The sequence below is a fragment of the Octopus sinensis genome, linkage group LG22, assembly GCF_006345805.1.
Source record: "Octopus sinensis linkage group LG22, ASM634580v1, whole genome shotgun sequence".
Lineage (NCBI taxonomy): Eukaryota > Metazoa > Mollusca > Cephalopoda > Octopoda > Octopodidae > Octopus > Octopus sinensis.
In genome coordinates this window covers 21,737,236-21,764,049 of record NC_043018.1, presented here as the reverse complement: position 1 = coordinate 21,764,049, position 26,814 = coordinate 21,737,236, and the positions used below count along the sequence as shown (strand labels likewise).

Here is a 26,814-nt window from a genome sequence, read left to right as displayed (position 1 = left end):
TGAATTAAAATCTTCCAACAAACTTTAGTCACAATTTATGCTCCTAACACTAGCTGAATGATAACTAAGTTATTTCACTAAATTCTTTCTTATATTTAAAATTAATTGAAAGAAACAGAGCATCTCAAAATAAATACAGTAACAAAAGGGTTATTGACAGGTCAATAGCTTTATTGAGTCTGATATTATATCAAGCTAGATCCCCATTAGCTAGAAGTTCCTTTTCTTCACATCATTGTTCGCGGATTTCCCACCAGGAGTGAGTTGCATTAAAACTGTTGCCCTCATAAGACTAGCATTGGAATAAGAATGGTACATATTTTACACACTCATAATCACTCTTCCCACAATCTTAAAAAAAAATTCTACCAAGAGATTAACTAACCAATATTCAAGTTTTTGTATTTGACTAATGAACAAATTGAAGACGATCCTTGTTTAATTTTCGAATGTTACTGTTAATTTAAGTACACCAATCAGTTATTCATTCATAATAACATTGGTAGCGTTGTTACTGATAAATTAGTCATCATTGTTATCATCATCATCATCATCATCGTAGTCCTCATCATCATCATTACCACTTGTCTTCATCATTAAAACCATCATCATTGTTGCTGCTGTTGTTGTTGAAGTGTATTTCTTCCCTATCTTAGTCAATTAAACCAATTTCTAATTAGTTGTAGAGCACTCTTAATGAACAAATACTTCAATTAGACAAATTAAATTGTGCTTTGTGTGTGTGTGTGTGCCTAGTTACCACTTACATTGCTCCTTTCTACTTTAACCCTTTTTATTCCAGTCCAACTAAAACTACCCCCAGTTCTATAGAGACATCCCGTTTTAAAGGGATCTAAATTTTAAAAACTTTCCATCAAATTTGATGTTAATTTATGTCCCAAACACCAGCTACATATCTTTTATCTTTTACTTGTTTCAGTCATTGGACTGTGGTCATGCTGGGGCACCACCTTGAAGGATACAGTCAAACAAACTTAACCTCAGTACTTTCTTTTTTTTTTTTCAAGTCTTGATCTCTTTTGCCAAACTGCTGTTACAGAGATGTAAACAAACCAACATTGGTTATCAAGCATTTTTTTAAAAACACACACACACACACACACACATTGTTTTTACGTTCAGTTATAATAAAAATAATTTTACATTAATCTGATGGGTTGCTCTATACCTTTGTACAGTACAAATTTATTATTTTTATACAAGAATGTTGTTGACAATGATTTTGAAGTTTTGGCCAGTCCAATGATGGCTTAGCTGGCCAAAAATCTGAAATCACTGTCAATAACTGTATAAAAATTACACCACACACACACACACATGGTGAGCTTCCAAACAGTTTCCATCTACCAAATTCATTTGCAAAGCATTGGTTGGCCTGGGGCTATAGTAGAAGATACTTGCTCAAGGTGGTATGCAGTGGAAATGGACCCAAAACCTCAGTTATTTTCTAAATTAAGACAAAGGTAGTGTCTTAAGAGTTAAACTCTATAAACCTCATTAGAGTTTTGTTAGTAAAGCATCTTGTAGGCATTTTACCCCTTGTCAGTAAGACAAGTTTATGTCCAAGATTCATTCCTTCCATAGTTGGTCGTAACCCCAACCAGTTTAACCCTTTAGCATTTAAACCGGCCATATCCGGCCAAAAGTATTCTGCTTGTTTAAAGTTCAAACTGGCCAGATCTGGTCTCTCACACCAACCCTACAATATCGTTTTAAAAATTAACAACTACCTCATCAAAATCTCATAGCTACAAGATAATGCATGATTAGTTCAAAACAATGTGGATAAAAAAGCATTAACTTGGGCAGAATAATGTGAACACTAAAGGGTTAAAAAAAACCTAAAATGGTGAGTTAATAAATAGGTAGAAAAAAAGATCGACAGGTAAACAGATAGCTGGAGTAATAAAGGTTGGGATTGGTGTTAATAGGGGTATCGATTATGATGATGACAGTGATGACATTGATTATGATGATGACAGTGTAGGTGGCAGTGGAATTGAATCAGCTATATAAAATTAAAGTGTACAACAAAGAATAGAAAATTATAGAATAACAAACTAATAAGGTAAATGAATAAATGTAGCTAGATGGGATGAGATAATGATAGGGAGTCGTAATATAGAATGACAGAATGCCAAGGGACATTTGATAGATATATATATATATATATATATATATAATTTATACACACTTAAATTTGCGCATATATATGTATCACACTCCTACACATGTTTACATGTATATGCTTATAAACATACATATATACCTATTCATCAATCAATTTAACTGTCCAGCTGTTTGTATGTCCTAGTACCTATGTTTACTATTTGCACACCTGTCTAAATGTCCTCTCTCTCTCTCACTCTTGCACCCTCTCATTTGTTGTGTGTCGTCAGTTTAACAAATTTTTTTTTCTTTCTGTTTCAACAACATCCTGAAAGAAAGAAAGAAAAAACATGAAAAACCAACCAAGATATTTTACACACACACACACACACACACTCACACATGTATACGTGTGCATTTGTCCATGTGTACAGACGTGTATGTGTGTGTGTGTGTGTGTTCCAACAGGAAGCATAAGTGTGTTTCCTGTTGGTGCATGACAATACTCTGCTTAAACCATTACACACACACACACAGAGTTTTACATTGTTTTACCTGTATGCGTAGGTGGGATAGTTTATTTATTTGATCAGTTGTTATTACAGCTAGATGGATGTCTCTTGTTCTACCTCAGTCATGAAGTTAGAAGTAAAACTACTTTGTCTATCACTCAGGCCAACCAGAGTCTTTACTTACCATCATCATCATCATTAACCCTTTAGTGTTTGCATTATTCTGCCAAAATTAATCCATTTTTATCCATATTGTTTTGAACTAATCATACATTATGTTGTAGCTTTGAGATTTTGATGAGGTAGCTGTTAATAGTTAGAATGATATTGTAGGGTTGGTGTGAGAGACCAGATCTGGTCAGTTTGAACATAAAACAGGCAGAGTACTTTTGGCCGGATAAGGCCGGTTTAAAAGCTAAAGGGTTAAACATTCCTGTTATATGCTGACATGGGTTGGATGGTTTGATAGGATTTGTTGAGTCCAAGGACTGTGTTCTACTTCAGTGTCATCTCGTATTGTTTCTAGGGCAGGATGCTCTTCATAAAGCCAACCACTTGGCAGTTGTGTACTGGGTGCTTTTTTCTTCATGCCATCAGCACTTTGAGGTTACTTTGTAGCTCACAAGTCTACAAAACCTGAGGGAGGGAGGGATGGAGGTATGTCCTTATGCTAGGTAGGGGTTAAGGAACGAGAAGAAAAAAGTTAGGGTAGAATAGGTTTCTTGTAATAGAGGAGCTGTACACATTTAGGGAAGAGAGTGAGAATGAATTAGTAGTGTCTGTAAAAAGATACTTATGTTGCGAAATAGCATCAAAGATGTTCTGCCACACTGCAGAGACTGCAGAAGCTACTGAACCCTTTTGCATTTAAACCAGCCATATCCAACTCAAATATTCTATCTGTTTTCTACTCAAACCAGCCATATCTGACCTCTTATACCTATCCTCCAATGTTATTCTAAAAAAAATAAATAATCAATCACATCCTAGAATATCTCAAAGGTAATGCATGATTAATTCAAAGCAATGTGAAGAAATAGCTTCTAAATTTGACAGAGTAATCTGAATGCTAAAGGGTTTGAGATAATGCAAGCTCTTCTGATGATGACTGAAGCCATCACCTTCCATATATCTTCAGCAGGTATCTCAGGGTCACAAGTGTTTCGCTCCTTATGCTTTGCCTGAGTGAAACAGCAAGGGCTGAATTAAGGGTTCTATCTGTGGTCTCTTGTCACCCACCATTACCTTGCTGTGGTTTCAGCTGCCCTGTTATGTAATACATCCATTCTGATCTCCTAATATTCTTGGAAGTGTTATGGGCTAGAGTTAGGGCTCTATCAGAAGCAATCATCATTGCACTTCCCTACTGGATCGCCAAGTGTGACCAACTGGGACTATGGATGTTATCCAACCATCTTGCTTGCGGTCTACCCCTAGGTCTCCTACTGGTTGGCTCAGCTTGGAGAATTTGTCTTGCAATCCTTTTCTGTAGCACTGGAGCTGTGAACTCTCAATCAGGTGTAAAATTTCCATCAACTGAAATTATCCCTGCAATGAGAATACAAAAATTTCCCTCGTTGGTGAATTGCTTAATATCTAAATATTTAAATAAAGCAAGGGAAATAACTCCAGTAAGATCAATTATCTCCCTTGGTTTAACTTTTTTTTAACACTCTCAGGAGTTTTTGCCTACTCATGGCATAGATAATTTCAGTAGATCAAAGTTTTTGAACTCACTATATTACATATGTTGAGATCCTTGCGTTTTTATACTTATTATCCATAAGGTTCCTCCACAGTATTTTCCTTCGCCTTTAGTATTGCAAGAGAGTTACGTGCCTTGCTCAGAGGGCATAGCTCAGTCCACACACCACCAGTCTTGAAGGTGTTTGTGATGGTAGGATGGAAGGAACAGCTGTTGTGAAATTGGAGCTTATAACCATGTGATTATTAACGTAACTGTACAGTTGTTGCGGCCCACAAAATGTTGGACCATGCAAGTTTTTCGAACCAGACGTTATGTAAAGTTATGTCTTCAGACTGGGTGCAGTTACAAACACATACTCTCTTTTACTCTTTTACTTGTTTCAGTCATTTGACTGCGGCCATGCTGGAGCACCGCCTTTATTCGTGCAAATCGACCCCGGGACTTATTCTTTGTAAGCCCAGTACTTATTCTCTTTTTGCCGAACCGCTAAGTGACGGGGACGTAAACACACCAGCATCGGTTGTCAAGCAATGCTAGGGGGACAAACACAGACACACAAACACACACACATATATATATATATATATATATATATATACATATATACGACAGGCTTCTTTCAGTTTCCGCCTACCAAATCCACTCACAAGGCATTGGTCGGCCCAGGGCTATGGCAGAAGACACTTGCCCAAGGTGCCACGCAGTGGGACTGAACCCAGAATATTGATTTTATTTTTTTATTTTTTTTTTTTTTTGTACACATGAAATAGGAATTATATAGTTTGTCAAAGTTTATGAGGATATAACTGATGTCCGGTTATCCCTCCCTCTCTTTCGGAGAGGCACTGAGCACATATACACACATGGCCGTAACTTCCGCCTACCGAATTCAATCACAAAGCTTCGGTTGACTCAGGGCTATAGGAAGACACCTACTCAAAGTGTCACGCAGTGGGACTGAACCCGAAACCTAATGAATATAGAAAGTTAAAGCACTGAAATGATAAACATATTAATGAGTTTAATATTATTTAAAATAATATCTGCACTTGCCTATGACCTTGATTGATTTAAAATAAAGGAATTTGATGGGGATGGTCACTGTTGGAATGTCTTTGGCCTGTGACTAAACAACCACCATCATTAATGTTCGTCACCAATCATCATGCTGTTATCATCATTACTATAACAATTTTTAACATTGTGTTTTTTTCTTCTCATACTAGACTGGCCTTTACTGTGTTTACAACATGTTATCTCAATCATTCTATTAATTATTCAGCCTGGTAGAGACCATTGTAAAGGTGACAGGAATGTCACAAAAATAATTCTATACTAATAGCACAAATAATGGAGTGAATTATTAATAGTGCATGTACTTAGTCTGACTCTACCTAAATACCAAATGGGATCCACTTTGTGTGTGCGTGTGCATGTGTGCATGCGCACATGCAATTACTTGCATTTATCTACATATTTGTACAAATGTGAGAGTGTCTGGAACCTGTTGCAGTTCTCCAACTTGCCAGCTCTGGTTAAACCATCCAACCCATGCCAGCATTGAAAATGGATTTAAAGGATGATAATATATATATTATTTGTGGATAGAATGGAAATTGCAGCTGTGATACCAGTGCCGGTGGTATGTAAGAGAACCATCCAAACGTGGCCATTGCCAGCGCCGCCCCGAATGGCCTCGTGCTGGTGGCACCATCTGATTGTGGCCGTTGCCAGCCTCGCCTGGCCCCCATGCCGGTGGCATGTAAAAAGCACCATCCAACCGTGGCCGTTGCCAGCCTCGTCTGGCACCTGTGCGGGTGGCACATAAAAAGCACCCACTACACTCACGGAGTGGTTGGCGTTAGGAAAGGCATCCAGCCGTAGAAACACTGCCAGATCAGACTGGGCCTGGTGCAGCCTTCTGGCTTCCCAGACCCCAGTTGAACCGTCCAACCCATGCTAGCATGGACAGCGGACGCTAAACGAAGATGATGATGATGAATGATAGATGCAGGTATGGTCGTGTGGTAAGAAGTTTGCTTGCTAACCACCAGGTTTCATGTTCAATCCCACTGCATAGCACACTGGGCAAGTGTCTTTTGTAATCTTGGGCCGCCAAATTTTGTGAATGGATTTGGTTGATGGAAGCTGAAAGAAGCTTATTGTATGTGCATGTGTGCATGCAAGTGTCGCCAACACACACGCATGTTTCCATTCTTCTTTGAAAGTGTGGCTGATCATGGGGAAATATTACCTTATTTGGAAACAGTTGAGGATTGGCATCAAGAAGGGTCTCCAGCCATTGAAAATTTGCCTCAACAAATACCATCCAATCCATGCAAGCATGAAAAAATGGACACTAAGTGATGACTATATATATATATATATATTATATATATATATATATATATATATAGGTGCAGGAGTGGTTGTGTAGTAAGAAGCTTGCTTCCCAACCACATGGTTCCAGGTTCTGTTCCACTGCATGGCACCTTGGGTATGTGTCTTCCACTGTAGCCTCAAACCGACCAAATCCTTGTGAGTGGATTTGGTAGACAGAAACTGAAAAAAGCCCGTCATATATGTATGTATGTATTTGTTATTTGTGTCTGTTTGTCCCTCCACCATTGCTTGACAACCAATGTTGGTGTGTTTGCATACCCATCACATAGTAGTTCAGCAAAAATGAGACCGATAGAATAAGTACTAGGCTTACAAAGAATAAGTCCTGGGGTCGATTTGCTCGATTAAAGGCGGTGCTCCAGCATGGCCGCAGTCAATGACTGAAACAAGTGAAAGAATAAAAGAATATATGTGTGTTTATGTATATATATATATATATATATATATTATATATATATATATATATATATATATATAGTGTAGGTAGGTAGATAGATGTCCACTGTAATACAATTTGTATCATCATTACTTTGAATTAAGAAAGAAATAAACAGTAAATTGAAGTAGCAGCTATATTCATTATAATTAAAATTAAGTTTAAAACATTATCAGAATATTCTAGACTGGATATATTTGGATGTTTGAGGAATATTGGCAGCAAAGAGTAAATTACAATTTCATTAAAAAATTGGTGTGTGTTAGCATGTGTGTGTGTGTGTGTGTGTGTGCGCGCGTGTATCAGTGTTTGTATGCCTATGGTATGTATAAGTGTGTTAAGGCGGCAAGCTAGCAGAGACGTTAACTCGCCGGGCGAAATGCTTAGCGGTATTTCGTCTGCCGTTATGTTCTGAGTTCAAATTCCGCCGAGGTCGACTTTGCCTTTCATCCTTTCGGGGTCGATAAATTAAAGTACCAGTTACGCACTGATGTCGATGTAATCGACTTAATACCTATGTCTGTCCTTGTTTGTCCCCTCTATGTTTAGCCCCTTGTGGGTAATAAAGAAATAGGTATGTATAAGTGTGTGTGTGTGTGAGTTTGTGCACATGTGCATGTCCCTATTTGTATGTGTGTGTGTGTTTATCTGTCTGTCTGTGTGTCTGTATTCAGTTAGTCATTTGATGAAGTAACATGCCAAGAATGTATGAAGTGTATGTATCACGACTCACTGATCAATTCTATGTTATTTTTGCTGACTCTTTAAAGCAGCAAGGTGGGTTTTTTTTTTTGCTTTGTAAGAGTCATTGCTTAGCTCCAGTTTCATAACATCATCTAGCTAAGAAATTAAACCCTATCTCTGCATCTCAGAGGCAACATTTCCTGGTGATCTAGTTGCAGCGGTGGTGGTGGTAGTGGTGGTGTTCAACTACAAATCAACATTGATTGGAAGGACCTAGGATCGAAGCAGTTCCAGCCATGACCATTCCATTCCATTTCCTTTCTTTTCAAGAATGGTGTACTCCATATTACATTAGGAGTGGCTGTGTGGTAAGTAGCTTGCTAACCAACCACATGGTTCCGGGTTCAGTCCCACTGCGTGGCATCTTGGGCAAGTGTCTTCTGCTATAGCCCCGGGCCAACCAATCCTCGTCAGTGGATTTGGTAGACGGAAACTGAAAGAAGCCTGTCGTATATATGTATATATATATGTATATGTGTGTGTGTGTATGTGTTTGTGTGTCTGTGTTTGTCCCCCTAGCATTGCTTGACAACTGATGCTGGTGTGTTTACGTCCCCGTAACTTAGCGGTTCGGCAAAAGAGACCGATAGAATAAGTACTGGGCTTACAAAGAATAAGTCCCGGGGTCGATTTGCTTGACTAAAGGCGGTGCTCCAGCATGGCCGCAGTCAAATGACTGAAACAAGTAAGAGTAAAAAAGAAAAAAAAAGAGTATTTAATGCGTGGTGTGTGTTTGTTTTTTAGTAAGCAGGTGCAGTAGTGTCTCTACGGTAAGACGTTTGCTTTCCAACCACATGGTTCCAGGTTCAGTCCCACTTCATTGCATCTTGGGCAAGTGTCTTCAAAATTTATCTATATAAACCTTGGTTGATCCAGCATTGTATTTTATCCAGTAGCTCATGAATGTGCAGCCAGACCTACTCTCTATCCCTTCTTGCTGTAAGGTCCTTATGTAGAGTCCTTATCTTTACCTGGGTATTATCCATTTATGCTTGTAACATACCAGTTATGATATTTATGTCCCATCATTGCTCCTTACTCTGTCAGAGTACAAGGTGCAGAATTATAATTGGCCAATGGAGGGACTTCCACAAGGCTGCTCAGTTTGCTGGAGAAAGTAAATAAATCCCCCTCAAGTTACATTCTATTGCCTGGCCGGTGGCACGTAAAATGCACCAATCCGATCGTGGCCGTTGCCAGCCTTGCCTGGCACCTATGCAGGTGGCACATAATAAGCAACCCACTACACTCACAGAGTGGTTGGCGTTAGGAAGGGCATCCAGCTGTAGAAACACTGCCAGATCAGACTGGAGCCTGGTGCAGCCTTCTGGCTTCCCAGATCCCCGGTCGAACTGCCCAACCCATGCTAGCATGGAGAACGGACGTTAAACAATGATGATGAATACATTATGTAATGTAGACCCACATCTGCTAAAACAAGACAAGGTAGTCATGGATGGAACATCTTTGATCATAAGTCTCTTTGATTAGGTTTGATCTTGAGCTAAACAACAACCAAGTTATTGATTAACTTAATCAACATATGTCACACTGTGTTGAAAGGAAAAGAAAAAAGAGCTTACTGCCCTTGCTTTTGTACCCCCCAATAAACTTTTACTGCCATTAGTAATCCACTTTAATCCGCCTTTCCCCTTAAAATGGTTGATATTCAACAGAGAAACATAGCTGCAGGGTTTATTTATTATTTCAAATTGTTGGTAATCCTATTAAAATAATATATATATTGTGTGTGTGTATGCTTTCATTTAAAGTGTTTGACAAAGCTTGAGGGAAGAGGAGAGGTTTGTTTAAATAGCCAGATAGTAAGGGATGTACCTAGTCAACTTAATTAACAAGATTAGCTTTGTTTAAATAGGTGGTTAGGAGTGCACCTACTCAGGATGAATTAAGGACAGCTTCATTCAAATAGATAGGTAATTAGGGGTGCACCTAGTCAACTTAATTAACAAGGATAGCTTTATTTTAACAGCCAGATAGTTAAGGGAGCACATAGTTTAACTAAGGACAGCCTGTGGCCTATTGGTTAGGGTGTTGCATTCATGATGTTGTGGTTTTGGAGATGGAAACTGAAAGAAGCCCATTGCATGTGTGTGTGTGTGTTGTTGTTGTACTCTTGTTTTGACGTCATGTGATGGTTGTAAATGAGCATCACTGTCATACAGGCAGTGTTGTGGGTTTCCTGCCTTCTGTGAAAAAAAAATGCCCAGCCATGGTGAAATATTACTTTGCTTGAAAGCAGGAAAGGGTTTAACAACAGTAAGACCATCTGGTTGTAGAAAATCTGCCTCAGCAAGTCCTGTCCAACTCATGCAAGCATGGAAAAGTGGATGTTAAATGCTGATGATGATGAATTACATGAGCTCTCTCTCTCTCTCTCTCAATGAAGAATAATGTGCAACATTGTGTCGGTGGCACGTAAAAGCACCATCCGTTCGTGTTCGTTGTCAGCCTCGGCTGGCCCCCATGCCGGTGACACGTAAAAGCACCGTCCGTTCGTGGCCGTTTGCCAGCTCTGTCTGGCCCCGTGTCGGTGGCACGTAAAAGCACCATCCGTTCGTGTCCGTTGCCAGCATCGCCTGGCCCCGTGCCGGTGACACGTAAAAGCACCATCCGTTCGTCAGCTCTGTCTGGCACCTGTGCAGGTGGCACGTAAAAAACACCCACTACACTCGCGGAGTGGTTGGCGTTAGGAAGGGCATCCAGCCGTAGAAACACTGCCAGATCTGACTGGGCCTGACGAAGCCTTCCAGCTTCACAGACCCCAGTTGACCCGTCCAACCCATGCTAGCATGGAAAGCGGACGCTAAATGATGATGATGATGATGATGATGATTGTCTACTAAGTCTCACCAAATGGACAGGAGAAAAGTCCTTGTCTACAGAAATGATTGATTCAGTTTACAAGGAGAGAAGAAGTTTACAGTTAATTAACCAACATCGTTTTATAGTTGTCACATCTTTCATTAAAACTGACATCATGACTCCAATAATTATCATAATTAACGACAATTATATTGATCACATCTGGCCATTCAGAAGAATTATTTTTGATTATAGTTTATGTCTCTCTTGTTCTTATTACTTAGGTCCAGAAAAGCAGTGAGCTGGCAGAATTGTTAGTGCGTCAAACAAAATGTTTTGTGGCATTTCTTCTAGCTCTTTATGTTCAGAATTCAGATCTTGCTGTGGTCATCTTTGCTTTTTGTCCCTCTGGGGGTTGCCAGAAATAAAGTACCCATCAAGTACTAAGATTTTTTATAACTATCCCCCTTCTCTCAAAACTGCTGGCTCTGTACCTAATCCAAAACCATTATTTAAAGCAGTGAGCTAATAAGTCATTACCATTCTGGTCAAAATGCTTAGCAGCATTTTTTTTTGGCTTTATGTTCCGATTTCAGAATCCACCAAAGTTGTCTTTGCTTTACAATCATTTGGGGTCAATAAAATAGGTACCAGTCAAATATCGGAGGTTGATGTAATTGACGGGCCTCACTGAGGCGAGGTGGCTGAGTTCCTTTCAAGTGTTGGGCATCATGAAGGCACAGTGGTCAACCTCCTTTCGAGTGTCTGGCCTCACAGGCCATAGCAGATACCAGTGTCACACAAATGGTACCTGTGCCAGTGGCACATAAAAGCACCCGTTACACTCTCGGAGTGGTTGGCGTTAGGAAGGGTATCCAGCCATAGAAACCATGCCAAATCAGACTGGAGCCTGGCACAGCCTTCCAGCGTGCCAGCCCAGTCAAACTGTCCAACCCATGCTAGCATGGACAACGGACACTAAATGATGATGGTGATGATTAGCCTCCGCCTCACAAAATTTTAGGCCTTGTGCCTATAGTGGAAAGGATTATTTAGGCCCAGGTGGCCCCATGACTATCCCTTCTTTTTGTAAGTCTAAGACAGCATTTCTCAACTGGGGTTCCCCGGCACCTTAGGGTTCTGCAAAAGGTTCCTAGGGGTTCCGCGAGATAGAGTGAGATAAGCTAATGTTAATTCCATGATAATAATATTACTATACATGCACAACATTTTGTTGGTTATTGTAATATAGATATCATCATATCTAACCTGTTATCAAAAAATATAACCACCATATATATGAGTGTGTGTTTGTATATATATATATATGATAGTTACCATGTGAACTAAAATGAAAAAAAATACAAGAAAGATATGGTATATAATTTTTTTGTGCAGGGGTCCCTTGAGACATGTAATTTATTTTAAGGGTTACACAAGGGTAAAAAAGGTTGAGAAACACTGGCCTAAAACTACTTTATTGACTGTCATTTTTTTTAAGACAGTAAGGTGTGATTTGAAGAATTGGCTGTTATTCATAGCATATCAAACAACCATATAATGGCTCCCTCATTCTTTACATTATGATTTTTTTTTTTCAGTCCAGTATGAAATTAAAGCATTTTATTATTGTATATTTTTGTGTGTTTTTATCTTTTATCATTTGACTATTTAAACCAAGGAGGTGGGGACGATCCCATAGCCTTTGAAAACCTTCTAAGCTCTTGTTTATATTGACCTTCCATAGCTGAAAATTGAACGAGGAATCTATTTTAATTTCTATTTTTGTTTTATTTTAAACAGATCCAGCCCCATAGGCTCCTTGGTATCGAGCCCAATGACTGGAGAGAAGCAAAAGTTTGCAAAAAGGACCCCACCCAGCAAACAGACAAGTACCGTCCAGTGAGTAGAATTTCATCATGGGTGTGTTTTTTGTTTTGTTTTGTTTTGTTTTGTTTTGTTTTGTTTTTTTCTTAAAAACAAAAGAAATTTTGCACGCAAGCAATAATAAATCTCTGAATCATTCAATAGTGTATCTAGAACTACATTATCAAATACGCCTCCACCCTTTTTTTTCTTTGATCAGTTGGGAGAGATCTTACTGCTATTTTTAGCATGTTGAGTGACCACATAGAGGCACACTCGTGCTACAATATGACAGTAATTTTTTCATTGTTATTAGACAGGGAGCGTAATATGGTTAACCACTAAGGGAGAAGTGTGCCTAAAGCCAGCTGGAGACGATGTTCTCCTGGGGCTACAAGCTACAGTAACACCCACCCTTAGTGGTTAGCCATATTGAGATGGCAAGTATACCTCAGAAAAGAAATTTTCCTGCTGTGAATTTGTCTTTTATTTGAGAAGTTCCATTGAAATTATTCGTGAGGTTATTAGTTCTTGTGGCAAACACTGGACCAAAGTGGTAACACCTTGCTAAGCTGAACATGAGCCGAATAACCTATGCTGCTAGTGCCAAGCGACTGACTAAATATGCTGCTGAGATAAATTTGTTCTGTTAAAAGATAAGCAAAACAGTTACTGTATCTAGTACTAGCAGTATTGCCCAGCGTTGCTCGGGTTTGTAAGGGAAATAACTATATAAGCATTTTTAGAGAGTTATAGCCAAAAAATAGCAAAAAAATGCATTAAAAATGGGGAAAAAATTATGGTAAATTTTTTTTTAAATCGTTGACTCATTGTAGACATTTTTAGAGAGTTACTTCCCTTATATAATAGCAAAAAATGCATTAAAATGGAAAAAGATGATGGTAAATTTTTTTTTAAATCGTAGACTCATCATAGACACACGCTAATACCCAGAAGGGCTCGATATGAATCACGACTATAAGATACCCGGTTTTGGTTAAACTGCACCACAAAATGTGGGAGTAGTTAGGAATCTAAATCGTAGGAGACAGACACACAACTTGACTTTTATATATAAAGATTACAAGATGGAATGGCAGGCTCTCTGTATTGTAATCACCGGTGAGGTTTCCTATCAAGCAGTTAAAACGGGGTTTGAGTCTTCCTAACCCTTTAGTGTTTAAACTAGCCATATCGGGCCAAAATCCCGTACTTGTTTTATATTCATGCCAGCTTCTCACACCTAGCCTACAATGTCAGTCTAGAAATATAGTCATATCATCAAAAATTGCAGTTATGGCAGATACCGGTGTCATGCAAATGGCACCTGTGCTGGTGGCACATAAAAGCACCCATTACACTCTTGGAGTGGTTGGCATTAGGAAGGGTATCCAGCTGTAGAAAACCATGCCAAATCAGACTGGAGCCTGGTGCAGCCTTCCAGCGTGCCAACCCAGTCAAGCCATCCAACCCATGCCAGCATGGACAGTGAACATTAAATGATGATGATGTACTGTCTGTATTGTTATCAGTTTGATCTCCAGTTGTTAGTATTTGTCTTATTCCGTGATGTTGTATAGAATACTGGACTGGGATCAAAGGAAGAATTTCTTTTTTCTCAACCAAAAATTCTTACTCTCCTGCTTCTGTAGCCTGGTTGGTGTTTGCAGCCTTCTGTTTTTGAAATAAAGGCACTTAATTTGAATCCCGTCTGGTATTATTTACATATCTAGGAATAAGACCATCAAATAATGGTCAATGATCAACAGATGAAAACATTGTGTAGACATCATCATCATTTCTGTTTCGTTGGCATGGCTTGGACAGCTGACCAGGAGCTGGTAAGCGAGACAACTGCACCAAACTCCAGTGTCTTCTGACTTCTTGATGACCTTCCTAACACCAACTACATTTTAGACCATATTGGATACTTTTTACATGACACTAGTCAGGGTCATCGGATACTCACAAGACAAAACCTCTCGACTTAGTGGGGAGTAGAGAGGGATGTTGCAAGTAATATAAAAAGTTTCATTTTCATAGATGGTGATTAACAATTTGAAAAATTATAACTTGATTAATTAACAACACATCTTACATTTTCAATCATTTAATAGTGTATCTAGAACTACATAATCAAATATGCCTCCACCCTTTTTTTTTCTTAAATGATATTATGATCAGTTGGGAGAGATCTTACTGCTATTTTTAGCATGTTGAGTGACCACATAGAGGCACACTCATGCTACGATGTGACAGTAATTTTTTCATTGTTATTAGACAGGGAGCATAATTCAGAATATCAAAACCAGCCTTGTTTGTTATGTTTTGCCTGTAAATCTTATACAATAAGTTGTATTGTGTCATCTCAGTATACTCATCATTGTATTTCTCTATTTCTTTGCAGTTACATGTTCCTTCTTCTCAAGAAACAAGTAAGTATTTTATTGTTTATTTTACTGTTGCTACCTTGTCTTGCATTGAGAAGAATGGCTATGAGTACCTTGCATATTGTAGTCCTAGGGAAAGACCGTAGAGGACTCCTGTATTTCAAGTGGGGATGTAGCTTTTCTACTACATAAAGGTTGTATATAGAGCAGGGATTCCCAATGTGGTGCATGGGGAAATTGTGGTCAGATGTAGTGCCATAGTTGCCAAGCACAAGATGGGCTGCAGCAACTATTCTGCTCAGTACCACAGATTTGCTTTGTCAGTTGTTTGACCGTAATCAGTTAAGCATGTCACTTGGTGGCTGACGATATGTGCATCTCTGATCATGATCAGAAGTAGTGGGAGAGCATCAACCATGTGTTGAGAAGAATTCTTTGGGGTTTGAATAATTCACCTGTGGAAACATGAGTGTTTTCTTCTACATCCTTAAACAACCCTTATTCAGGGACCTTTTGAATGGGATGGGCTACTTGATCTGATGAAAATTGTAACTAGGCCCCACCTATGAGGTCATACACTATCTTGATATGAGATCACCTTGTTGTGCACATATGGTTGTGATCCATGTTATCAGATGAGTAGTCATGATGGGTATATTGGGCTTCATATATTTGTACCCCACTGTCACTTTGATGGCACACACTGCTCTCTCACTCTATAATAATAATAAGTACTATAATGGGGGAAAGGCGGCGAGTTGGCAGAAACGTTGGCATGCCGGGCGAAATGCGTAGCCGTATTTCGTCTGCTGTTACGTTCTGAGTTCAAATTCCGCCGAGGTCGACTTTGCCTTTCATCCTTTCGGGGTCGATAAATAAAGTACCAGTTACGCACTGGGGTCGATGTGATCGACTTAATCCGTTTGTCTGTCCTTGTTTGTCCCCTCTGTGTTTAGCCCCTTGTGGGTAGTAAAGAAATATATAATGGGGGAAAGTTGCTTATTAATTAGCTGGAATTATATAACTTATACTAAAAGCAGTTATTAATGTTAGATTGTCTGAAAAATTTGTATAAATTCCAGTGTTGATATATTTTTATCAAAATGCTGTTTTGAACTTCCTTTTATTATTGAATATTTCAAGTACATGCTTCACTCACAAGTCTTATTCACTGCAGTATTTCAATTTACTGTGGGTTAGTTTAACATTTTCTGGAGTTGCCAATATTAGCAACATTACTTCCTACAAATTATAATTTTAATCCAGTGTCATCTAAATTAAGTTGATTCCAATATTCTTTCATATTTGTTGGGTGGTGTTTTTGAAATAGAAAGCTGAATAGGAAAACAGGATCTAATTTACTTATGTCGATTGAACTTAATTACAGAAGTGTATTCTTCCACCCCCTATTTGTCTTCTCATGACTTTCAGGAAAATAGGTATTTTTTAATGATATTTTTTGCAAATACTTTCAGATGGTGTAGATTACAATTATATTGGAATTTAATGTGTCAAAGACAAAAAAAAAAATGGGGCCAGGTATTTTTGTGTAGGAGCACAAGAAAAAAAATGCTATGTTATGTAAATCAGCTGGCCCCTGGACACTATGATGTCAGAAAAATACAGGAGAAAGAAAACATTTCTGGATCATTGCAAATAGATAGACTTTCAGTTTCATTCATAACTGGTATTATTGGAGCAACAGGACATGTAACAACCCACCTGGAACAAAATATGGTTGATCATGCAGCTCCTTAATTCCTTACAAATGATCACAACAATAAAAATTCACAAGACCGTTAAAATCTAAAGATAATGGAACAAAACAAGATGCTTTCCTTGAGAAACTTACTTACCAAGCAGCTAGCTGGCCAGTTAAAATGAACTCTAAATTAAAAAGTGAAAAATAAAAACATACATACACACATATAAACTTACAATAAAGTGGTAACACCAAGAAAACACTGACTTCTTTGCCATGTGATTTTTCAGAATTTTCTAAATATTCTTTTTTTGGTTTTGTTAACAGCTTCTGAATCCTGGAGAAGTAAACTGCAATTATGTCTGCAGCAGCCTCGTGTGCTGACCTTCTTAGAGAATGGTTATAGTGAACGAAGGATTCGGAAAGTCTTAAAGAAACAACTGCAAAGTACTGGTGTGTGATTTCACTCTTTTTCTCATTCTTGTTTCTAATAGTGCTACACTGCACATAGCTTTTGATCAGTTCTTTAAAAAATATTTTCTTAAAACAAATTTGGAAGGCCCCTCATCTTGTTTGTTGTTAACACAACGTCTCGGCTGATATACCTTCCAGCCTTCTTCGAGTGTCTTGGGGAAATTTTGAACCTGGGTTCTCATTCCTAATGAGAATGAGAACCCAGGTTCATAATTTCCCCAAGACACCTGATGAAGGCTGGAAGGTATATCAGCCGAAACGTTGTGTTAACAACAAACAAGATGAGGACAAAATCCGATGAATGTAAATAATGTACATAATTCCTCATCTCTTTAAATTTCTTCTCTACTTGCTATTCTTGGGACGGTCATTGGGGTAGAGTCATCAGTCTTCTCTTTAATAAGGTTCTATTAGAAGCAGCTGACATTTACACTTTCTGGCCAAATTCCCAAGCACGGCCAACTGAGACTGGATATTATCCAACTATCTCATCCTTGGTCTCCTCCATATGGCTCCTACCCATTGGCTCAACTTGAAGAACCAGTTTTGTGATTATTTCCTGTGACATTCTAATTGCTTGTTCATGGTACCTGAGCTGTGATCTCTCAATGCAGAGAAATAGCAGTTCAACCTGAAGAGTAGTCTGATCTGCATGCTATGCTCCCTGTCAAGTAATGTTACATAAGAGTTCCCTTGGAGGAACCCCATTTCAACCGCTTGCATTTGCAGTCATGCTCTTTTGTTATTTTACCCAACATCCATGACCATTTTTAGCAAAATACTAATCTTTATATATAAAATTGAAGTTGTGTGTTTGAGACTCTGTCTCCTCCGATTTAGATTCCTAACTACTCCCACATTTTGCGGTGCAGTTTAACCAAAAGCGGCTATCTTATAGTCGTCATTCATATCGAGCCCTTCTGGGTATTAGCGCGCGTCTACGATGAGTCTACGATTAAAAAAAAAATTTACCATCATTTTTCCGCATTTTTAATGATTTTTGCTTGGGTTATATAAGGGAAGTAACTCTCTAAAAATGCTTATATAGTTATTTCCCTTACAAACCCGAGCAACACCGGGCGATACTGCTAGTAATTATAATTTTTCACACACCCACCAACCAACCGACCAACCAGTTTCTGACTCCCAAGTTTTGCTTTCCACATGGTGCTGCGCATTGGGATTGAAAGCTGGCACCACAGGGCTGTGGAATGAACTTCTCAATCACATAGCCTATACTTGGACCTGATATATTGAGTTAATTTGGTCTGTTTCCAGTGTCTCAACTGGAAAGATCACCCGAGGAAGCTTTTACACAGTAGTTCAACCTGCTAGAAATAGCAACCAAATCTTACTCAACTCATATCCAGCCATCTTTTAAAAGGGCACATTAATAATGTAATCCAGGGCACGTAAAAAGCTCCCACTACACTCACGGAGTGGTTGGCATTAGGAAGGGCATCCAGCTGTAGAAACACTGCCAGATCAGACTGGAGCCTGGTGCAGCCTTCTGGCTTCCCAGATCCCGGTCGAACTGTCCAACCCATGCTAGCATGGAAAGCGGACGTTAAACGATGATGATGATGATGATTTCTTCTTAATTCTTTTGACTCCATGTGGAGCATTGGATGCCAATAAGGGGCTGCATTCAGTCTCAATCTTTGGCACTAGATTGCAGTTGTCCCCAAGTGTAGCTGCCTGTTAGTGCTTCAGTTTCTGTGGACTTTCTCCTTGTTTTTGGTCTGCCATGCTTCCATGTCTCCCTTGGGGTTGTCCATTGGAAAGCTTGCCTGTAGTGTTGGAAACAGGTTTTCCATTGGGTGTGTCCCAATCTTATTTCGTCTTCTTGATCTGGGTTTCCAAAAGGTCGCCTGTCCCTGCAAGGCCCCTCTTTGTGAGTCTGTCTTGCTGTTGTACCCTCGGTATAGGTCTCGGTAAAAGACTAGAGGGCAATGACTAGGACATCTTCGATGATTTGTCAACAGAATCAGGACTGACTTCAGGAGCTGAATGATGTCAAACAAGGTTGTGGGGGGCAGGGAGGATTTCTTTCTTCTTTTTTTTCTTTTTTTTTTATGTATTGTGATTTTTCTTTTTTTTTTTTTTTTGATAAAGGGGAAAACTTTGTAAGTCGTGAAGTAATGTACCGAGCTCTGGAAGATACGGACTCTGAAGACGAAGAACGTCATCAGTGGATGCACCATAGACAACAGATTCAGCATCTGCAGCAGTTGCAGCACCAACATCAACAGCAGCAGCAGCAGCAGCACCAACAGCAACAGCAGCAGCAGCAACAACAACAGCGCACTGTAGTTAGTGATCAACAAAGGACAAGTGTTTGTACATCTCTGTCACAACCACCACGTTCGCCGCCACCACAGCCACAACCACAACCATCATCATCGTCGTCGTCATCATCGTCATCGTCATCGCCATCATCATTGTCATCTGCCCTTCAACAGACAAATCCTTCGTCATCTCAGCGCCACGTGCACCAGCATCGGTCGAATGCAAGGCAATCGCAGCAGCATTTGTCTTCTGCGGCTGTTTCATCGATTGTGCGACACTCCCAACAGCAGCAGCAGCAGCAACAACAACAACAACACCATCACCACCATCACCACCAACAGCTACCACCACCACCACAACCACAGCAGTCATCCTCCTCCTCCTCTTCGTCGTCGTCGTCGTCGTCATCGTCTTCAATTGCAGCCGCTGCTGCAGCTGGGTCTGTACTCACACATGCAATCAGGAGTACTTCTGCACAACCGCCTCTCCCTTCTCCTTCACATTTGCAACCATCGTCAAGCTCGTTGTTGCCGTTAGCAACCATGCAGCTGCAGCAACAACAACAACAACAGCAGCAGCTGCAGCAGCAACAGACATTGTCTCCACCTTCGCAGCAGCAACAGCAGTTGCACATGCAGCCACACCCACAGCTGCCAGCATCAATGCAGCATCACCAACAACAACAGCAGCAGCAACATCATCAGCAGCAGCAACAGCAGCAGCAGCAACAACACCAGCAGCAGCAGCAGCAACTGTCTTCACCACCTTCACCAGGTGAAGTACAGGTTGCGTTATCGGTCCCCCCTCACTCCCCGCTACCTCCCCACCCACACCAACTTCACTCACCACCACCACCACCGCAACCGCAACCCCCACAGCCACAGGCTGCGGCTCCACTGTCCGTGCAGCCCCTGCAGTCTCCCCGGTCGTCCCCGACACCTCAAGTCCAGACCTCACCTTCGCCCTCATCCAATCAGCATCAGTCGCCTGTTTTGCCACAGCCACCACCACCAACACCAACACCACAACAACAACAACAACAACTGCAACAACAACCACAACAGCAGCAACAACAACAACAACAGCAGCCGGTAACTAGCCAGTTACCAGCAGCACCAGTACCATCCCCATCAGCATCGGTACCATCCCAGCCTCAACAACAACAACAGCAACAACAACAACAACCACCCCCGCCACCCCCACCAACATCAGTTCCACCGCCGCCGCCCCCTCCACCACCACCACCTCCTCCCCCTCCCCAGATCATCAATGAGCTGCCTCCTGTGTCGGTGAGTGGGGAAAGCAAAGCCCAGTCCAGTGTAACGGCGCCATCTATCGGCAGTCTGGAAAAGGAAGGTGATGATACTGACACGTCTTCGCCGTTCACGACCAAACTAGACGATACACTCGAATCAAAAGACGGCAAAGAAGACTCTGCTGAATCTGAAGAAAAAAGGAGTAAGTTTGTCTTTCACTGATTTTCGTTCTGAGAATATTTCAACTTACATGCATCTACTCTGTGTGTGTGTCTAGATGTTGTATCTTTTACTTGACATCTACAAACTGTAGAACTGACAATTTCTTTGATTCTTTCTCACTCTTTCGGAGAGGCACTGAGCAGCTATACGCACACATACACACACGGCAGTAACTTCCACCTACCGAATTCAATCACAAAGCTCCGGTCGGCTTGGGGCTATAGCGGAAGACACTTACCCAAAGTGTCACGCAGTGGGACTGAACCCGAAACCATGTAGCTAGGAAGCAAGCTTCCTAACCACACAGCCATGCCCGCATTTATTGATTACCCCTTTCGATACCAACCCGGCTGAAACCGGCTCTGGCTCTGAGTACAAATGTCTTGTTTTCATAAGTTTTGAATTAAAATCTTCCACCAAACTTTAGTCACAATTTACGTTCCTAACACTAGCTTAATGATAACTAAGTTATTTTACTAAATTCTTTGTTATATTTAAAGTAATTGAAAGAAACACAGAGCATCTCAGCAGCAATATGGTAACAAAAGGGTTAAAATATATAATAGAGAAACAATTCTTAACCCTTTTGGTACCAACCCAGCTGAAACTGCCTCTGGCTCTGAGTACAAATGTCTTGTTTTCATAAGCTCTGAATTAAAATCTTCCACCAAACCTTAGTCACAATTTATGTTCCTAACACTAGCTGAATGATAACTAAGTTATTTTACTAAATTCTTTGTTATATTTAAAGTAAGTGAAAGAAACACAGAGCATCTCAAAATATATACAGTAACGAAAGGGTTAATCAGGTTAATTCTTATTTATTTGTTGCTATTTTCAATCTAACAGTTCAATCATCTCCATTGGTTTATGATGATGCTGACCACCACTGACTGTAACCCTTTAGCATTCAGATTACTCTGTCAAAAGCACTGCTTGTTTATTCACATTGTTTTGTATTAATCGTACAATATCTCATAGCTACGAGATTTCAATGATGCGATTGTGTAGTTTTAGAATGGCATTGTATGGTAGGTGTGAGAGGCCAAATTGGGTCAGTTTCAACAAAAAAAATAGGTAGAATATTTTAACCGGATATGACCAGTTTAAATTCTAAAGAGTTAAAACTGCTCTTTCCCTTTTTTTTTTGTCTTATTATCATCATCATCATCATCATCATTTAATGTCTGTTTTCTATGCTGGTATGGGTTGGACAGTTTGACAGCAGCTGGCCAGCTAAAGTGCTGTGCAGGTTCCATGTCTGTTTTGGTATGGTTTCTACAGCTGGATGCCCTTCCTAATGCCAACCACTTTACAGGGTGTACTGGGTGGTTTTACACAACACCAGCATGGGTGTGTTTATGTGGCACCGATACAGGTGCTTTTTACATGGCACCAGCACCTTACAAGTCCTCAAGATTAGGAATGCTCAGCTGGAGGGGGATGCAAGGGAGCTTGACGTGTCTTCTCAAGCACAGGAAACAACCAGGAGTGTCTCAGTCTCCTGTCATCCCCTTTGTGAAACCCAACATCTGAAGATCCTTTCTCACCACTTCATTCTGTGTACCCAGTTTTTCCCTTGAATCATTTACTCTCTGTCGTATATGCACACTTATTTATTTCATCTATATAATCCGTTCTACACCCATCCCCTACTGTTTCTTCTCACTCATTTCTTTTTTTAATAACTGGTCCTAATTCGGTAACCTTGATAGATCTCGCTCTCTCTCTCTCTCAGCTCCTACACACATTTTTTTCTCTCCTTGTTTTTTTCTGTATATCTTTCTGTCGAAGAGCGTAGGCTCGAAACGTAAAAGACTTTTTCTATTCCTGAGCGCTATACTAATACATTTGTTTGTTTGTACTCCACCTGCCTTTGTCTTTTGTCTATTTTCGTAAACTCTCCTTTTATATATATTTCATCCCAAACAAAGCCTTCCTCTCTATCTCTTTGTTGATCTCATGGCCAACAAATTTACATCCATCCCTAATAACTATTGTCAACTATATAATGTTTGGGCGGTGAGCTGGCAGAAATGTTAGCCCGCCAGACGAAATGCTTAGCAGTATTTCGTCTGCTGCCACGTTCTGGGTTCAAATTCCGCCGAGGTCGACTTTGCCTTTCATCCTTTCGGGGTCGATTAAATAAGTACCAGTTACGCACTGGGGTCGATATAATTGACTTAATCCATTTGTTTGTCCTCTCTGTGTTTAGCCCCTTGTGGGTAGTAAAGAAATATATATTTATGTTTCTTTTTCTTTCTCTTTTTAGGACTTGAAGAACTTTTGGAGGAAAATCGTAATTTGAAAGAATTAAACCAATGCAAAATCTGTATGGATAATGACATCAACGTTACGTTTATTCCATGTGGGCATCTGGTGTGTTGTAGTGACTGTGGCAAATCTGTCAGGCACTGTCCTCTTTGTCGAACCCCTATAGAGCGTTCTTTTAGGGTTTATCTTGGCTGAACATTTTGTGTGCAGGGGTGGGGGGAGGGTCTTACCTAACAGAGTCCTGTCTGGAAACTTTTTTTTTTTTTTTGAAGCAAGCAAGATGTTGAATTCCAAAAAAAAAAAAAAACTACAGGAAGGAAAATGTTTTCATTTAAAAAAAAAAAAAATTTTTTTTTTTTGTCTGTGACGGTTTGTGTTTATTGCTAAAATTCTAGCTCCTTCCCTCAAAAGTGGGAGAAGCCATTGGACATTGATCCAGCATCATTTCAACATACTACAACTATTATTATTATTATAATTATTATTATTATTATTACTATCACTACTACTACTACATCTGCAAGGCATGAACCGTTTGACAGTAAAACCTTCCTGGACAACAGCTGCTAATCTCTGAACCCTGCCTGTTGCTACACATACATTTTAATCTATATGTATATATATATATATATCTATATATATATAGATAGATATATGCAGACTTTTCTCTCCTCCCCCCCTTAAACCTGGTACAAGGGTACATGAGACTTGTGGGGAATTGATACTCTGAATAACAAAAAAAAAACATGAAATAATGTATAATATAAATAAAAAGAAACTTGGAAAAAAAAAACCGAAAAAATATACACATGCATACCCCCTACTCCCCCATAAAAAAAAAACAACTAAAGACCTAAACTTGGCTCTAACTCTGTCCCCTACCACAAAACATCCCTTTTTTTTGTTGCCATGTTATTGTGAGAGTATAGAGCTTCCCCACCCAAAAACACGGAGAATCTTGTCTGAACATTTTACATACCAGCAAAACTGACATCATTTCTCCAACAAACTTCAATCAGGATTAACTATGATTAAATTTTTCTCTCTCCTTTTACTTTACTGGCTTACCTGAAAAAAAAAAAAAAAATAATTAATAATGATAATATATATTTTATGTCCTTGTGATAACTTCATTTTATTTTTTTTTTTTCCAACCCTTATTTGTATTTTTTTTCCCCCCTGTCTGTCTGTGTGAAGTTTTTTTTTTATTTTACCACAAATTCTCTCGTTTATGGTCATCATCAGTCCCTTATCTCTCCCACTCTTGTCTCTTATCTAACCTTGTCTGTCTGTCTGTCCCCTCTTTCTTTCTCCCTTCCTTAATGCTCTCTTTTTCTTTAGACACCACACAAACACACACACATATGTACATATCTCCCTCCCCCTCTCTCTCTCTCTGTCTCTCTCTCTGTGAACACCATACAAAGACACACACGATGTACACGTATGCATCTCTCTCTCTCTAAGACATCTGCCAGATATCTTATATCATCGACACATCCAAGACTTTGTCTCTGCAGAAGTTCCAGACGTCATCACTCTCCACAAGGATAATTCAGTCCAAACTGCTGTGTGTCCCTACATCTATGTTCCACCCTCACACACACACATATATATATATGTATATGTGTGTGTGTGTGTGTGTGCGCTCAGCTTTTACAATTGATGTCACTAGGAGTATGATACTATATGTGTATTGTATATATATATATGTGTGTGTGAGTGTTTGATTATGCGTGTATGCGATGGTGTGTGTTACTGTAGCCATGTTTGAGCAGTTGTGTATGTGTGTGTGTGTGTGTGTGAATGTGTCCATGAATGTGCAAGTGTATGTGTAATTATATATTTGTGTATTTGTCAGATTATGCGTGTGCATGCATAGATGTTTGTATGCGCGTGTGTGTGTGTGTGCACGCGTGTGTGTGACACTTCCATTTCTGTTTTGTCAAAATTAAGCGAACAATGAGAGAAGAAAGACAATAAAAGTCATCTAAGCCATCAAGAGGAGCTTTGTCAACAATGACAACGACATCAACAATTTGAAATACTGGTGAGTGAACAATATATATACATTCTTATATATATATATATATATATATATATATATATATATATATATCGGAGTAAACACATAAATGTGAAACAAGGTGGAAAAAAGAGTACTCAAATACCAGTGGTAGAGTAATATGCTTTATTTAAAGCAGCAGAAAATTCAACAAAACCTGTTACTCTGAGTTTCCCGTTGCCGTTCATCGGACAGTTTTTGCTAGGATGGAACCGATTCAAGCAAACTGGTTCCATTCTAGCAAAAAACTGTCCGATGAACGGCAACGGGAAACTCAGAGTAACAGGTTTTGTTGAATTTTCTGCTGCTTTAAATAAAGAATATATATATATATATATGTGTGTGTGTATATCTTTTCTTCACCACCTTCTTTTACTTGACATGAACTGCAGTGGTGCAAAATGGCATGACTGAACACGTGTGTGTTGGTCATTTACATTGTACTACCGAAAGTTGTTATTACTGTTGTTGTTTTTGTTGTTATGTCCATTGTCTTAACCAACTTTGTTATATCGCTGTCATCATCCGCATCTAAAGTCTAGCTCCAACAATATTTGCGAGTAGAACTATGTCACACTGTGTATCCATGTGTAATTTACCTAGGGTGTGAATTTATATATATATATATATATATATATTATATATATATATATATACATATCTATATATATCTATATATATATATATATACATATATATATACATATATATATATATATATATCTATATATATATATTATATATATATATATATGAAATGCATGCACACACACACATATCATCATCATGCATGTATATATTCACATACATGTGTGTATATATATTATGTATATATGCATATATATACACACACACACACACATAATTATACAATAATACATAGACAGAATATTTGTGAAGCCAGAAAATTTTCTTTTGTTAATCTTCGACAAACGAAATAGGTTTTCAGTCGAAGAATTCTGTTCATAATAATTAGTACAATCTCCCTAATTAATTAATAAATAAATAAAAGGTTTCACCTTTCGAGTCATTGTCTTGTAATTTATTTCAGCTGAGGTTTGGTTAATTAATTACGCAACTTAACCAATACCCCTGTTTGCGAGTATGTCTAAATAGCATATACAAGGTTTTTCACCATTACAGAGAGTGTGTGTATATATGTGTGTGTGTGTGTGTGTGTGTGTGTATATATATATATATTGAGAGAGAGAGAGTGTATAGACAAACACATTGCTTTTGATTTTGTTTTGTTTTTTGGGTTTTTTTACTTGTTTTACTGAATCCTCTGTGCAGTCAGTATTTATATCTCATTACATAAGAGCTAAATGAATGGTAGGTTTTTAAGAATTTTTATCTCAGAATTTATATAAACTGCCAAATAAATAACAAAACATCACTGAACAGAGTTTTTTTTTTTTTCTTCTTTGGTTCATCTACTGACATTTGCTAGATTTTTCATTTCTCCCCAAGTGTGTCTGTGTAGGTATATATCTGTGTGTGTATGTATGTATGTATGTATG

General features: G+C 39.1%; 1 protein-coding gene across 2 annotated transcripts in view; it reads left to right on the top strand.

Moving 5' to 3' along the window:
* LOC115223194 (cell wall integrity transcriptional regulator CAS5-like) overlaps positions 1 to 24,172 on the top strand; it is a 102,456-nt gene extending 78,284 nt beyond the window's left edge. Inside the window, exons 3-7 of one of the 2 annotated variants that reach the window (XM_029793650.2) lie at positions 12,560 to 12,658; positions 15,030 to 15,057; positions 17,042 to 17,167; positions 19,304 to 20,935; positions 23,228 to 24,172. In XM_029793650.2, coding sequence (XP_029649510.1) covers positions 12,560 to 12,658; positions 15,030 to 15,057; positions 17,042 to 17,167; positions 19,304 to 20,935; positions 23,228 to 23,424 — 2,082 coding nt within the window. In that variant the 3' untranslated portion in view covers positions 23,425 to 24,172. Of the gene's footprint in view, positions 1 to 12,559; positions 12,680 to 15,029; positions 15,058 to 17,041; positions 17,168 to 19,303; positions 20,936 to 23,227 lie in introns of both variants that reach the window. The other variant, XM_029793649.2, reaches the window with a different exon arrangement.
* The last annotated feature ends 2,642 nt before the right edge of the window (positions 24,173 to 26,814 follow it).